Here is a 16,899-nt window from a genome sequence, read left to right on the forward strand (position 1 = left end):
ATATATATATATTTCTTATAATAATAATAATAAAAATAGTGCAATAATTTGCACTATGTGTGGACAAAAAACAACTCTAAGAGGCTATTCTCTATATTATATTAACATGAGATTAGGAGATTCCCCTCCTATTCCAGTTGTGGGTATGGCGCAGCCATGAGTGCTGTAACCGCCCTGTGCACCGGAACCAACCATTATGAGAGAGGAGAGAGAGAGAGAGAGAGAGGGGAAGAATGAGAGAGAGGCAGCGGGGATGCGAGCAATGGGAGGAGGGGCGGAAAATGAAGAGAGAGAGTCACCAATGCTAGGAGCGCTGACATAAAAACATACACACACACACACACAAACACACACACACTGAAGGATAGTGTGTGAGCCAGACAGCCAGTCAGTGTAAGCCGATGGATGTGAATGAACGAGAGGAGAGATGCTGCCACCGAGCCGCTCCTAACGTCCAGACGTCCACCTCCACGGACCACAGCGGGTAAATGCCAACTCTCCAGGGCGAAAAAGAGACGGGGGAGCCTGGGGGAAGGTGTCGGGTGGTGCTGGGGGTCCTGGAACTGGCTACCTAGCTGGAGAAGAAGGAGAAGGGAAGTCGTACTCGAGAGAGAAGGAGAGTGAGGGAGACTGGGCAGAGGTGGGGGAGAGAGAAAGGAGAGTGGATACAGAGAAAGAAAAAGATTAAATGGCTGCACCGCTACCGGGCTTCACCCCGCTCCTGCTCTCGTTTCTGGCTTTCCACCTGCTTGTCTTCGGCCCTTTGTTCGCCCTCGCCCCGAGGACGGTGAATACAAGAGGGGCTTTCAACAGATGGAACCCGGGCCTCTGCTACCGAGACGCCGGTACAGCGAGCCAACTGAGACAGCGGCAGTGCGTGGAAGTAGGGGAGTCGCCAAGGGGCAGCGGGGATTTACGCTCAAGCAGGTGGACCACAGAGCGGATACAGACTGGAAGATGCGCTGGAGCGCAGCGCGCAGGAGGGGCGATGGGAGGGTATCAAACGGATGGGGCAAAGGAGCGACGGAGAAGGAGACTGATCGGGGCCGGTACATGTCTATCCACTATCTCTCATACTCTCCACCCCAGTATTAGGAGCAGGTGGAACTCCGATGGCGCTGGAGCGAGAGTGGAAAGAGGAGGGATGGAGAGGAAGGGCGTTGTTCCGCCTCTCTCGTCACCTGGCTTCACCTCCTTGTCGGCTCAAAACGGGAAAAAAAGGGCAGTACAAAGGACTAGAGCATGCACGCACCGATGGCCGGCGTCGAGGCCACACCTCGCCGAACGTGATGCCGCCAGAGTCTTTGTGCACGCATCTGGTTTGTGTAAAGCACCCGGAAGTGGTGAGAGAAAAGGAGGGGACGTGTGGGAGAGGGCTACTGGGGCTAGAAAGCTCTCTGCTACAAGACCGGGGAAACAAGCCTCCACGCCGGCTGAGAAGCACTCACATGGCCCCTCCTGGAGTATTCATCCTCGCTTTGGATTCACTTCCACACATTCATCTAATTACAGCCTCAGATTTAACTCCTCCCAAATTGGCTTCACTGATATTCAACTATCAGACCACATGAACAACCAGGAAACTGATGGGGGCTTGGCTGGCGTGGACAGGAGGGCTGGTAATTGTTCTCATTTGGGCTGGCACAATGTTATTGATCTCAGCATCAGCAGCACAGAGCAGAGTGATGATAGGCAGCTGAAGGAGATGGGGGGAGAGAGTGGGGGAGATGATGCTGAGAAGGAGAAGGATAGATGTGGTGTACTGGACCACCGTGCCCACCTAGTTTGTGATACAGGACTTAAGGATACAGGGGGGCAGAGGAAGGAGGGAGTGAAGGTAGAAGATGGAAGAGGAGGAGGGTTGACCATCATTAATGTATCGAGGTACCAGGATAATGATGTTCTGATTCTGACGCCCTCATTTAGTACTAATAAGAGCAAGAAATCACTAACAGCACATGGGGAGCAGAGCAGACAGACCTTTGGAGAGAGTAGGGAGCTCCCTTTGAAAAGAGAAGAAATGGGGGATGGATATTTGTCCAAGTTTATTTCACCCGAGGGAGGCATAGATCAGAGGAATCTTCCCATTAAACGGCAGCTTTTGCCCAATAAAAGTGCATTTCCACAATCTCACCAGGTGCTAAATACACCCACTCAAATTTTAACAGATACAGAACGAGGGAATCTATCAGTCCTGCTCCGTTTAACTCCTAAAAAAGTAAATGCAACTTCTGCGACAGAGTCTACTGGTGACTCAGGCTTTTTCTTGCCCGCTAAGTTTCCCGTTACATCTTCCAGTGTTATGTCAGCCATGACTCACTCCAAGACGGTGAGAACATCACGCATGGAGCCTGATCCAACTACAGCCAATTACCTCTTGTCTTTCTCAGAAAGGACCCTGGCCAGCTGGCAGGCTGACGCTCCACTTTGGCTTCACTCCTCCTCAGTGAGTTCAGCACACTGGACAGCTCCTGTAGCTGCCCATAGTGTGTTTTTCTGGAGCAGTTTTAACACTAATGCTAACAATAACAACAAGGAGCATGACAGTAAGGAGATACATGAATTTAGGTTTGAAGCTGAAACAGAGAAATTGTCTTTGGAGAGTGCATTGCAAGGAGTGGTCCACTCAGGGTGTGCTTACGGCTGTTCCGCCACAACCGAGCAGGGAAGCCGTGCACATATGCAATTAAAATCCGGTAAGCAAGTGCTATTAGAGCCCGACGGTGTCAGACAGACAGAGGGGCAGCAGATGAAGGCAGAGGGAGAAAGGATGGGGGGTGAAGAGAGGGAGGGAGAGGGCTTGGAGGGGTCCGCGGCTGTTGCAGCCGGTGTTTGGGGAGGAAAATTACAGGTGGGGGAGGGTGAGAGACAGGCGCGGCTAATGGGAGGGAGGGAATCACAGGCAGAGGAGGAAGCAGAGGTGGATTGGGAGAGGGGGAAAGGAATAATACATGAAAAACAGCCAGAGGAGAGAGGGTCAGAGGGAGTGGATGGTCAGAACAAGGGCAGTAGTGTTACGATCATCAGACAGCCGAATACAAAAGGAATGGAGAGTAAAAGCCCCACGGATGAAGGCAATGACAGAGGAGAGGGAGATGATAGGGAGGTGGTGGGGGTAAAGGAAGAAAGACAAGGTTTAAAGGTAGACATTACCCGGGAACAACAGATAATACGAGCAGATGATTGTGCTTCACAGGGAGAAAAGGAGAGGAAGGTTTTGACCCCATGGTCTCGCTCTAGACGTGCAGCCAACCGACACCCCCATTTCTCCCAGTATAACTACCAAGTCCAAGTAGCAGAGAACCAGCCCTCTGGCACCTCAGTCATTGTCATGTCTGCCTCAGACCCCGATCCAGGAGATGCAGGCAGGGTGAGCTACACAATGGCCCCGCTGATGAACAGTCGATCGTCTGACTACTTTCACATTCACCCAGACACTGGTCTCATCACCACCACTCAGAGTCTTGACAGAGAACACATGGATTTGCATTACTTCCGGATCACAGCGACTGATTATGGCTCCCCTCGCCTCTCTGGAACCACAATGGTAGCCATTGCTGTTTCAGACCAGAATGATCATTCTCCTATATTTGAGCAGACAGAGTACAGGGAGACAATTAGAGAGAATGTAGAGGAGGGCTATCCCATACTACAGCTGAGAGCAACAGATTCAGACTCCCCATCTAATGCCAATATTCGCTACCGGTTTGTTGGAGACACAGCTGCAATGGCACGAATGGCTTTTGAAATTGACCCTCGCTCCGGCCTAATCACGACCCGTGGATCCGTAGACCGGGAAACAAATGAGCACTACACACTGCAGGTAGAGGCCAGCGATCAGGGGAAGGATCCAGGACCACGTTCTGCCAACGTCAAAGTTTTTATCACTGTGTTGGATGAAAATGACAACGTGCCGCAGTTCAGTGAAAAACGTTATGTGGTGGCAGTGAAAGAGGATGTGCGGCCTCACTCTGAGATCCTCCGGGTGAGTGCTACAGACCGGGACAAAGACAGTAACGCTGCCGTTCACTATAATATCATCAGTGGTAACAGCCGTGGGCAGTTTTCTATTGACAGTGTCACTGGTGAGATCCAGGTTGTGGCGCCACTGGACTTTGAATCTGAACGGGAATATACACTCCGCGTACGTGCACAGGACAATGGGCGACCACCTCTCTCTAACAACACTGGAATTGTCAGTGTACAAGTGACAGATGTCAATGACAACCCACCTATCTTTGTATCAACACCATTCCAGGCATCTGTTCTTGAGAGTGCCCCAGTTGGTAGTTCTATCCTCCACATTCAGGCCATAGATACAGATTCTGCTGATAATGCCCGTCTGGAGTACAGATTAACTGGCGCCAGCTCTGACACACCGTTCATTATCAATTCTGCAACAGGCTGGGTCACCGTCAGCTCCATCCTTGACAGAGAATCTGTGGAGCATTATTTCTTTGGTGTGGAGGCCAGGGATTATGGCATGCCACCTCTTTCTGCTACAGCAAGTGTTACTATTACAGTAATGGATGTTAATGACAACCGGCCAGAGTTTCTGCAGAAGGAATACTACGCAAGGTTGAATGAGGATGCAGCAGTCGGTACCAGTGTTGTGACTGTCACAGCTGTGGACCGTGATGTCAACAGTGCAGTGACCTATCAGATAACAGGAGGAAACACACGGAATCGTTTTTCTATCAGCACGGCAGGAGGGGCAGGACTTCTCTCCTTAGCTCTCCCACTGGACTACAAACAAGAACGGCGTTATGTTCTAACTGTGACCGCATCAGACCGCACGCTCTATGACACCTGTCAGGTGCACATAAACATCACAGACGCCAACACACATCGACCTGTATTCCAAAGTGCCCACTACTCTGTAAGTGTGAATGAGGACAGACCTCCTGGAAGCACTGTGGTTGTGATCAGTGCCACTGATGATGATGTTGGTGAAAATGCGCGGATTACATACTTCCTTGAAGATAATATCCCACAGTTCAGAATCGACCCAGCCACAGGAGCTATAACACTCCAGGCAGAACTTGACTACGAAGACCAGATGACTTACACTCTAGCTATAACAGCTAAAGATAATGGCATCCCACAGAAATCAGACACCACATATGTTGAGGTAAATGTCAATGATGTGAATGACAATGCACCTCAGTTCCTCAGTCCCAGATATCAGGGAGCAGTCAGTGAAGATGCCCCTCCCTTTACCAGTGTCCTCCAAATTTCAGCCACCGACCGTGATGCACATGCAAATGGGCGTGTCCAGTACACATTTCAGAATGGTGAAGATGGAGATGGAGATTTTACCATTGAACCTACATCTGGTATTGTACGAACCGTTCGACGTTTGGATCGTGAGAGCGTGCCATTCTATGAGCTCACTGCTTATGCTGTGGATCGAGGTGTGCCACCTCAGCGAACACCCGTCCACATCCAGGTGACGGTCCTAGATGTGAATGACAATGCCCCAGTCTTCCCTGCTGATGACTTTGAGGTTTTAGTGAAGGAAAACAGCGCTGTGGGATCTGTGGTGGCACAGATCACAGCCACCGACCCAGACGAGGGTGCCAATGCTCAGATAATGTACCAAATTGTAGAGGGCAATATTCCTGAGATCTTTCAAATGGACATCTTTTCAGGAGAGCTCACATCACTCATCGATCTTGACTATGAGGCTCGCAATGAGTACGTCATAGTTGTCCAAGCTACATCAGCACCTCTAGTGAGCCGGGCCACCGTCCGGATCCAGTTGGTGGACCAGAATGACAACCGACCAACTTTACAAGACTTTCAAATCATTTTCAACAACTTTGTGTCTAATCGCTCTAACAGTTTTCCCACCGGGGTCATTGGAAGGGTACCTGCTCATGATCCTGATGTGTCAGACAGACTGTACTACACCATTGACAGAGGAAATGAGCTTCATCTGCTGCTTCTCAATCACACTAGTGGAGAGATTCGACTGAGCCGACAATTGGATAACAACAGGCCGCTGGTGGCTCCCATGCTGATCTCCGTCACAGGTAAGAGACCATGTAGGGAAAAATGTGAAGAGATTATTGGTGTAAAAGTGTGTGTGCACAGTCAGTTCACATGTGTGAAGGAGACTTTTTTTTCTCTTTTTTCTAAGGATGCATGTGTGATTTAGGAACTAGCTGGTGTTAATGCTGGGCTTAAATTTCTTTTATAAAAGTGTGTGTGGTTGCACGCATTTTCTTGATAGGACATATACAAACAGGTACACTTGATTAATATCAGTGTATCTGTATGTCTAATTTGCTTAAATTAAAGATTTAGCAGGAATGCAAGAAAGCCTAAATAAAATTCCTGTCATTAGCTAAATGGTATCAGCCCTTCTTTATCATGGTAATTTCCTTGATGAAATGTGACGAGATTATTTCCGGGGTTGTCACATTTTCAGCATAAAACCGTGAAAATAATGTTTGCATGTATTTTTTGTGTGTTTAATTCAAACTGTAAGCTGTTTTGAGGCTACGCAAGACTGTCTGGGTTAAAACCACTGCTTGTGTTTCTTTGCACTTCAGCTTTAGAAAAGCTTGTCAGGCTTCTTTGGTATAAATGATCAAAGCATGAGAATCCTATTAAGCACTGGCATTGTTGCTCTGAAGACATGTGTAGTACTATGCTACATTCTGCAGGAAGCTTTAGTGCTAGCTTGGGAATTGTGTTGTCTGCTCTAGTCGGACCAGGTTGACTGCAGTGATTAAAATGACTAGTGTTGAAGTGTAAGTATGTGTTAATAAATTATTTATAGTCTGCCCAGATGGAAAAACAAATTGACTTGTAAAATGTTTAATTTCTTTCTAAAAGCAGCCAATCAGCATCTGTACACAATCTGTAAACCTAACCAAACAACAACAACACATTTAAATGTGGCGAACTGTGCATTTTACACTACAGGTGGCAATGACTTACTTTGATCATTAATTAATCATTAACATGTGTGTCGATTAGCATTCAGGCTCCAGCTGCTGCCACTTTTATCATAAACATCAAGGTTTGTCAGAAATGGGGAGCAGGTGGTCTACCTTGAGTTGTAAAAGATCATGTCTTGCACAGACCTGATATTTATGAATCTGTCTGCCATTACTTTTCTTTAGTCTCTTTTTCTAATGTCCCATAGATTATATTAATGTGAATCCGTTTATCACATATTTTAGATATTCCTCGTTTACTGACTGGCCTGGTAGGTTTAGGATGGTGCATTCTGTTTAACACATTTTGAAACATTTTGTTTTTAAAGATAACAATTTTCTTTATAAAACTTGTGGTGTTGCTGTCAGGAGCTTAAAGAGGTCATTTATTTTGGGATCATCTTCCAAGATAGCAAAGTGATATGGCAGCCATTTGTGGCCATTGAGTGAATTGTATTTAGAGCTGGGTGGTGAAATGATAACAATATCTATCGATCTATGGAGAAAAATGAGAGAAAATGATAATATAACTTTGATAGAAGGCATCCATCGTGTTCTGTCAGACAGCATGAAAACCAACGATAACGGCCGAACCTATCATGTGACTGAATTACAGCCACGTTAGGTTAGCAGAGAGGAGTTAGCAGCCTGCAGTAGCACACAAATGTGGGACGTATTGGCTATTTAAAGTTGTACAAGAATGACAGTGCTGTACAGTGTCGAAAGTTGTGACATGTTGTCTCAAAGACAGGACATAACAGTGTCAGCAAACGTCTAGAAGGGACACAGGTTATAGCAGGGGGACACAAGTGCCATTTGCCTTTAAATTCCTGCCTGACCTGTGTCCATGAATATTGAATAATCTTATCACTGTTGAGCCAAAAATGGGCACACCTCTCCATGTGGAGGTGCTGTCTACCTTGAGGGCCATTTCCATGTTTAGTCAGGTAACTTAATTTTGACCCGGCTCACAAGGGACAACCATCCTGCTTATAGTCAACCAGGTAAAGGAGGAGAAGAAGGGGTCGACCTCCTCCTCTCCGAATGTGCTGTGGTAGCATGTTAGCTGAATAAGACATCATTCAGGCTTACCGTATTAAGTCAGAAGGTTACAACCCGGACAATGTCTGCACTGCAGTGTAGGTGTCATCTGGGCTGAATATACAGTGCAGCAGGCACAGGATAAGCCTGTTCTGGATGTTACAGGGAGCCAAAGAAGGGAGACAAAAATGGGAGATCTCTTGTTAATTCCTGTCGGCACAATGACTGCTGCAGTTGGAGATCAGCAGGAAGCCTTTCAGAGAATTGTTTGGACATACTGAGAACAACTGAATGATTTTTCATCATTCAACAGTAGTCACACAACATGTTGTGCAGGCAAAAGAAGGCAGCTCTGTATACCAATTAAAAAAAAAACTGTAGACTGTATAACATTGATTTATATATATATCTAGGGTAACTATATGGTTAACTGGTCAGTATTGTATTCTACTGTTTATGTATGAGTACTCGGAACTATATGTTTTTGTTTTTGTGTGCAGATTACTTTGGTTAAATTGTTATGTTACCAAACAGCCTGGTGTCACCAAGTAGTAAAAAAGCCCATAATAATGAGATTACAGCGTGTATGAATAGGATGCCATTATCTTAAATCATTTTGTGTGTTTTTACAATGAATCTTTAGCATTTTGCGTGTCTTTTCACGCCACTGCAGTTTCTACTGATTTGCGCTGACACCATCGCAGCAGCAGAAAGGCATGGATGGTCTTTGCATGTTATGTCGTAAATACAAATCATGATCCTTAATTCTGTTTTTTAGCACCTCATCTTAACCAGTAGTTTTTATTGTCTAACTTCAACTGTGAGTGAAAACAAAAGTTTACCACAAGTGAAAATGAAATTTAACCTTGAGCAAAAACAAATCAAGCAAACCCACAACGCCTTGGTGAAATTCAGCCAACACATTATAAATATTTTGTTTTGGCGTGAAATAATAAGCAAGTAGCTTAAAATTTAAGTCCATGTAGTCAATATGTCAACATTTTGTGTGTATAGATTAAAATGTGTGGCTACAGCGTGCAATATATCCTTAGAAGTCATGTGTTATTTTTACATTGTGGCATGATATCACATTGTAACAAATGTCAAATATCATAATACAGAGGTTGTTTTCCAGCATTTTTGTTGACGTTCTTAACAATATATAAGAAACATACATGAATAATTGTATTTCAAAGAACCTTCAGTAGACCTTTTAGACTGCAAAAAGCTGTGAGCCTGTTTTTAGTGCCTGCAGACAAAAGGCATTTTGTATATAAAAATAAACCATGGTTCACCTTTCTTTCCACACAAACACATTCATGTTTCTGTAGTTGCACATTTGTAAGCGCAAATAGAACACAGATGCCTGATGAAGGATGGTCATGGTACAAACAGCTGCTAACCGATGGCAGGCCTGCGTGTTAAAGAGGTCACTGCGGATTTGTTTGGCGGGTTATAAGTTCAATAGGCATGAGGATGTGTGGAAAAGGGGTAAAAGTGAGAGGGTTTTTGTCCTGTTTGAGTAAATCTGATTTATTGTAAAGGATTAGTGCTTTTGTCATAAAAGGGTGGTTTAAATCATCATGCAGACACAGTGGCTGCTGTATGTATGTATTTGTGTGTGTCTGTGTGCGCTGCTTTTTTGCCTTCTTGTTCCATGTTACCCTGAAAGCTCAGACCTCAGGGGTAGAACAGCAACAAACAGAGCACATAAATCAGCTGGAAGGCCGGCACTATGTATGTAACAGTGTATGATTTATAATGCACACACACAACTGTTGTCGCTTGTATTAATATGCATCCTGCCTCCCTCATCCTGTGATTTATACTTTGATGTAGAAGTGCTAATTTTGCTTTCATATTTGCTTTTTTTCACTTTGTGTGCTCCATTATACTTTAAAATAATGAAAATGGCCAGCGATTGGTCAGGGTTGACTGCACATTAGGTTGCTTCCTCAAGTAGTTGTCTGTCATTTTTGGTTAATATGTATCCCATATAGTTTAACTGGGGGTCACTATAAATAGAACATGTACTGTTTAAAATAAGATCAAATAAACAGTAATATGGATGCTGCAAAAGCAACCAAACGGCAACCTGACACGAAGCCAATGCAGAAGTGTTAAAAAATTGCAGTTCATCCAGCAGCCTCTAGGGGCTGGCTCCAAAAGCAACTCAATCCCCAGCATGGATGCTTTGTCCATAGTTTTTCACTGTCAGAGACGACCGTGGATCTATTTAACTGTAAAATATGAGAACCCCTTTATGAAGTTGTTCATGTCTATTGATTCTCTGAAACTTCTATGTTAATAATTGCACAGATTTTTTGTTTTTATGTGAAGTAGCAATCACATGACATAGTAATAATGTTTTTAATGCATTTTTTCATTTTGAAAAAAAAAACCCTTCTCAATAGTGTGGAGTTTCACAGACTGCTGTGGGAGATAGTAATACTGTATAGTAAATATAGAGAACTCTGCAAAAGCAATATTTTTGTAGTGCTAATTATTTGCCAGGGTTATACTGCGGCAACAGGATATAAAAGCTATATGCAAGGTGGACAAAAGGTTAATGACATCATTATGAGATACAACAAATGGAAAGGCAGATAATGACAAGGTTTATAAGGTCACATCCTGACGATATTTGCAAATGAATGTATTCCCAATGCAAAAGACTGCATGCCACACCGAGTTTGTTCTTTTGACATATCAAAAGATATATTATTTGCCAATTTAGCATCCACAGCTAACACCAGAAAGATCAGGCTAAACTGAAAATCCACCGCCCAGACTATTTCTTGCTGACTTTGATAAGACTTGTATATTCATTTAGGAAGAATTGTGCATTTTTGTACAAATCCTGCATTTTAATAGTGTGTGTGTGTGTGTGTGTGTGTGTGTGTTCTATAGTACTGACCATTGTTACTCTCATGCACTCTGTACAATTTACAAGTTTTTGTTAAAGTGAAAACAGATTTTGCCAGTTAATTTAAATACGCAAAATGACATATATATAGGATGGTTTAGGAAAAAAATCTGAACTGTTCGCTACACGTGTCACGGTTCGGGGTGTGTGTATTGTTCGGTTCAGGACATGTGTATTGTGGTGGTTTTTAATGTGAAAGAGCGTGCTATTGTGAAAGTGTTTAGAGAGAAAGGGAGCAATTGTGCTGTTGTTACATTAACACCCAAGGTTCGAATAGAAGTTTCCAAATCTTTTTTTGTCAAAGGGGACTGGCAACAAATCAAGCAACTTTCTCTGGTGACTTTTGGAGACAGACGTGAAAGCATGTATTATTCTGCAGCTACTGTCCTCAACAAGAAGGTAGTTCGAGCGTGAGATCCTTCCCCGGCTCAAAGCACTCACAGGCGGTCAGTCTCACAGGAGCTTCACGCAGCAGTCTCAGCTGCAGTCAGAGCAGATAAGAGACCCACACCACTCTGCGTCCAATCATCTGCAAAGCTGCCGCTGGTCCCATCACGGCTTACAGGGCAGGATGTACATAGCATATTATAATAGCAAAATTGAATTTAAAAAAAATAGTGGTAGTTCAAACACTTTTAATTATGCAAATATTTGCAATGACATCATTCAGTGGGACAGCCAATAGCTAGGAGTTGGCAACACTGGAGCGTCTCTCTGAAGCACAAGCAGTGACAGAATGGAACCTTCAGAGGGGCAACAGCAGCAACACAACGTAATAACTGATTCTTAAATATGGTAAACGTTGGCTATATATTTTATGCTTACCTATGGTATCTCAGAGTGTTTAAAAAAAAAACCCTCAACGGAAACCGAACCAAACGAAAACCGTGACCTCACAACTCTGAAACAAACCAAACCGTGGATTATTTCGGACCGTTCCACCGTTCGTTCCACCCCTGATAAATATTCACTGAACAGAGGTTATAGCAATAAGTACTTGGAGTGAGGTGACCTGGAAGAGTCTGAAGGGATTGTAAAGTGCAGCTGATTAACACCTGTGTGTGTCAATCAGCTGCCTGTGAGAACCCTCATGGCCGGGTGTCGGTCCTCTGGATCTGGGTATTTGATTAGTGTTTGTTGGTTTAAAAAAAGGAGAAAGCAAGTGATTGCAGTCAGTAGCCAATGGAGCAGCCAAGCTGTTGGCCTGACACAGAAGTGCACGAGTGGATGACTGGGCAGAACAGCGATAATGCGGCTTCACCTCTCATGTTTTTCCATCATGGCAGTGCCTGTTAGTGAGATATTTTGGCTTCACTTTTGTGGACAGAGGTGGAACCATTTGTCCAAGAGTTATACATTCAAAACTGGCTGATTTCAAATGTCCTATGTATGTAAACATTTTTAAACGACATGAGAAAGGCCTCCCTGCTTCTCTCTGTGGGGAAACGTTATCGTGCCTTCTTATGCTATGCCATGTAATGGGATAACAGCATATCTAAATCTGATTTCATTCGCTCCTTTCCACAATTATGTGTGCGAAAAGTAGAGGGCGTGAATTCACCATACAGTGACTGTGTATTAGTCTGCACAGGGAGAGTTAGGGAGACACTAAAATGCATCCATACAGTGACCTGAATCCTCTGAACAGCTCCAGATGTGGACTTTAGGTGTACACAGCTTTACACACCAGTGCTCTGTAGATATTCAGGAGAAATGCACAGGTTCCTCTGAGCTTGGTGTTGTGCTTTTAGCCAGGCTGCCTTCTGGTTCTGAGACAATATACACACAAATATGTAGACGGTAGATGGATGTTTGTGGAGGTAATACATTTTTTAATATTCCCTCCCATACCAAAGTAAAGTGGCTCAAAGGGTTGGGGGTAGGTTAATGCATAAATGATGCCTTCCTAGCTTACGTACCCTTAAACACAAAACATAAAAAAAAACAGAAATCACAACTGTTGTAGTGGGACATGTCTTTTAGGGATATCGATTGTGTTTGGTCTCATAATTACTGAATCTAACTGAACGTAGTAGGTAAATATTGTAAATATATATAATAAATTGTAAAATAGGAGTTGTATTTTTATGTTTTAGTTGCTGTATGCCTGGGCTCTATATATCTTTATTTATTACATTTAAATGTCCTTGTGGTTTCTTTATATTTGCTTTTCTTCTATTTTAGAAGAATCACATGTACATGTGTGCAGAATCGGTCCATTAAAGCTGATTCTGGTCATGATTCTTATGATCAGTTATAAAAACATACATTATCAATATGGCCAGACCCCAACAGTCCACTCATAGGGTCATTTATCAGTCTCACATATGCATTGTATGTGGCTGTCAGGAAAACAACGTCTGACTCATCTATAATTCATTCATGGAGAGCTGCGTGTGTTGGAGACCTCTGCCATGAGGTTGAAATGTGGATTCAAAACGCTCAAAAGTCGCCCCTGTTAGTAGTCAGTTTCCCTCTGGCTTCGTAACTCTACCAGAGACCGGGGAACTTGATGGGACTGCTCCTTTGTGGACAGAGATCTCAGATGTTGGTCAGGCAGTTGTTTTCCATTATCTTACACTGACCATGTCTTAGTTCCGGCTCATACTTCCCACTTACTGTGGTTTGAACATTATCTAGGGATCATAATTATTTTTTAATGATTGTTTAGTGAAATATGTATGAACACTTGATTTCTCTTGGGGTGTAACCCCACTGACTCTTTGTTATTTATCATGTTAAAAGTTAAATGCAACTTATGACACAACACAGCTATTAGGCACATTTTGAGTACAGTATGGCTTATCCTGTCCGCAAGGATGTAGTGTTTCTCAGTGAAAGACTGTAATGCCGAACTAAGCCAAATGTTCAGCGTCAGAATCCTGTGTCAGTATGTCCCAGCATGCACCTTGCACCCATCCACAGTCTGTCACTGCGAACAACTGGGAGTTTCAGTCACCCATAAGCTTCTTTATGTCTCTGGGATTTTTGGATTATATGTATATGTTACGTTTGACTGTAGTATGCCACATTAATGTTTTTAGTGGCAAGATCATTTCAGCAATAACTATTTAATCTTTAAGTATTTGTGATTAGCTGCATGTGTCTTATCCTCTTTGCTCTTCAGACTTTCTTTCTGTTCCTGCTTTATGCTCCTTCACTTCCTCTTAACAATTTTGCCCGACCATATCTAACTTTAAAATGTTATCATTCATGTAAGATTTATTAGCTTTAGTTTTTAGCTCTTTTATATGTTGTATGTATGGTGTTTGAATGTATGTGAATACACATTTGCTGTTTTTATTATTTATACATTGACAGTAAAGACGGTGTTCTGTTCTGCTCTAACTCAGATTACCCAGTGAGATACTTTATTGATCCCCGAGGGGAAATTCAGTGTTGCTACTTTTGGACATCTGTTCAGCCACCTAACAAATTTTTTCTCCGTTCTCTTTTCCCACTTTCAGACGGTATCCACAGCATTTCAGCCCAGTGTGTTCTCCGTGTCTTCATCATCACTGAGGACATGTTGGCCAGCAGTGTCACTGTCCGCCTCCAGAATATGTCCCAGGAGCAATTCCTCTCACCACTTTTGGGTAATTTCCTGGAGGGTGTGTCAGCTGTACTGTCTGTGCCTGTTGAGGACGTTTTCATCTTCAACATTCAACCAGACCTGGATGCAGCACCAGGAGGGATCCTGAACATCAGCTTCTCTGCATTGCTGCCGGGAGGACATTACTTCCCCTCTGAGGCTCTGGAGGAGCAGCTGTACCTGAACAGGCCGAGGCTAACGTTGTTAACACAAATGGAAGTAAGTTAATGTTTCTGTTCATGTTCATTTATTGTCAATATAACTGTTATAATAAAATAACTTCATAGAATATAGCTAACCTGAACATGAAAACAAAAATCATCTTAAACTTAGTCTTAATATTAGGCAATTACCACCTCAGATGAACAACTACATATAACTTTAACAATAATTATTTATTTGTCAAAAATGAAGCAAAAAAGGTAAAAAAGGGATGTAGATTTGCTGCTCACTGGTATACAGAGGAGCTCATGGTCCACTCAATGACTGCAAGATGTCCAGATCCTGTAACTGCAAACAAGCTCAGATCATCAGCCCTCCATCACCGTGCTTGTCAGTGTGTATGAGGTGTTTCTGCTCAAACTGAAAATGTTGTTGTTCATCTAAGGTTGTAAGTGCCTGATACTTAGACCCACTGTAATCCGATAATTATGTTTTTATGCAAAAAAAAGCGTTACATCATAAAGTATGAAAGGATCCTCAACAATGTAAGCTTGTGTCACAGGAGCTAAACTGAATTCTTCCTAACTAATTGAATCTTCTCTCTGCCATCACTACAGGTTCTCCCATTCGATGACAATGTGTGTTTGCGGGAGCCATGCCAGAACTACATGAAGTGCATCTCAGTGCTGCGCTTCAACAGCTCTGCTCCATTCATCTCCTCGCCTTCCATGTTGTTCCGGCCCATCCACCCGATCGCCGGCCTGCGCTGTCGCTGTCCAGTGGGTTTCACGGGTGATTACTGTGAGACGGAGATCAACCTGTGTTACTCCAACCCCTGCCTAAATGGAGGGGTGTGTGCTCGCAGAGAGGGAGGGTACACCTGTATCTGCAGAGAGGACTTCACTGGTGAGTAGAGAGGGCAGTGTTTGCTGTAGTGAGGGGAAATAAAATAGAGGGGAACTGTTTGTTGCTGTGGTAAAGGTGAGCCACTATGTGCAGGTGGCATCCAAACCAGGTGCCCAAACCACCTCAGCTATGGAGGAGCAGTGACTCCAGACTGCTTAGGGACATAGACATATTGGTATATTGAGAGTGAAGTGAGGACAGCTACAAGCCCAATGTATCTTAGCATGTCCTTATGGAATACCAATACCTTTTGGTATGATCACATGATTGTATTGTCCCACCTCATCCAATGATGGGGTTGGGGATGGTGGTCTGTTTTGGTTTGTTTGGTTTGTTTGCCTGTGGTTAACTGTTGTTTTTAGTCATGGATAGAGTTAGAGATTAAAAACTGATTAAAAATTCATAACATTAAACACATTTTATGAGGAAAAAATGTTCCCTTCCACAGTTGTGGCCGGTCCCTGCCACCATGAACACATAGAGAGAAATACGTACACATGTTCTGAAATATCGAGTCGCTGAGGGTTGGACATGCCAACAATCTGTCAACAGGACCCTAATGTGTGAGGAGACGAAACAGATGATGAGGAAGGATGAGAAAGTATGACATTTCCACACGTCAGAGCGATAAACAGTCTGTGTTTCTTACTCTGTCAGTGGTTTTTTAAGTTGCTAGGTGTGTACGAACATCATATCATGTTCTCTTTACTTTATGTCCTGTCAATAGTATAGTACACTGTGTAAACACTGCACTGTGAGATAAAACAGAATAAGACATGAAGAATCAGAGGGAGAACCGTCTGTTATGATAGCACTATGAGAGATGTAGGAGATGAATTATTATGAAAAACATGGAAGAAGGACTGCAGGGGTAAAAATAGGGCAACAGACATCCAAGAGCTATGAGAGGAGAGGGGGGTGAAAGATAGGAGGTGAGAGATGCAGCAAGGGAATTCAGTTGGGGTTTGGGTAGTTGTTATGTTCATGTGTTGTGCTATTCTTGGGTAGATGCTGGGTGGGGTTTTGTCAACACCCCAGGGCTAGTGGGAGGAAAAAGAGAGGGAGCACCATAAATGAAGAGAGATAAATTGATTCTGCAAACGCATAAAAAATCTCCAGACATCTGCCCACCAAGTTTGTTTGATTTGTTTTGTTTTCCAACCTGTCAGTAAGGGAAAACATTACATACCATTGTGAACCACACAGTCAAAAGATCAGGCCAGAAGTGGCATGTTTAGATTGATTTCTTTTTTCTTTTTTTCTCCAAATCAATGCTCTTTTTGTTGTCTGCACATGTTCAGAAACACATGAATGTTGCACATTTC

General features: G+C 43.5%; 1 protein-coding gene across 1 annotated transcript in view; it reads left to right on the forward strand.

Moving 5' to 3' along the window:
• The first annotated feature begins 598 nt into the window (after window positions 1-598).
• celsr3 (cadherin, EGF LAG seven-pass G-type receptor 3) overlaps window positions 599-16,899 on the forward strand; it is a 50,303-nt gene continuing 34,002 nt past the window's right edge. The window contains exons 1-6 of the mRNA XM_028409508.1: window positions 599-1,991; window positions 2,241-2,329; window positions 2,391-2,446; window positions 2,506-6,035; window positions 14,382-14,725; window positions 15,286-15,574. Coding sequence (XP_028265309.1) covers window positions 689-1,991; window positions 2,241-2,329; window positions 2,391-2,446; window positions 2,506-6,035; window positions 14,382-14,725; window positions 15,286-15,574 — 5,611 coding nt within the window. The 5' untranslated portion in view covers window positions 599-688. The remainder of the gene's footprint in view (window positions 1,992-2,240; window positions 2,330-2,390; window positions 2,447-2,505; window positions 6,036-14,381; window positions 14,726-15,285; window positions 15,575-16,899) is intronic.

The sequence above is a fragment of the Parambassis ranga genome, chromosome 7, assembly GCF_900634625.1.
Source record: "Parambassis ranga chromosome 7, fParRan2.1, whole genome shotgun sequence".
NCBI classification, from domain to species: domain Eukaryota; kingdom Metazoa; phylum Chordata; class Actinopteri; family Ambassidae; genus Parambassis; species Parambassis ranga.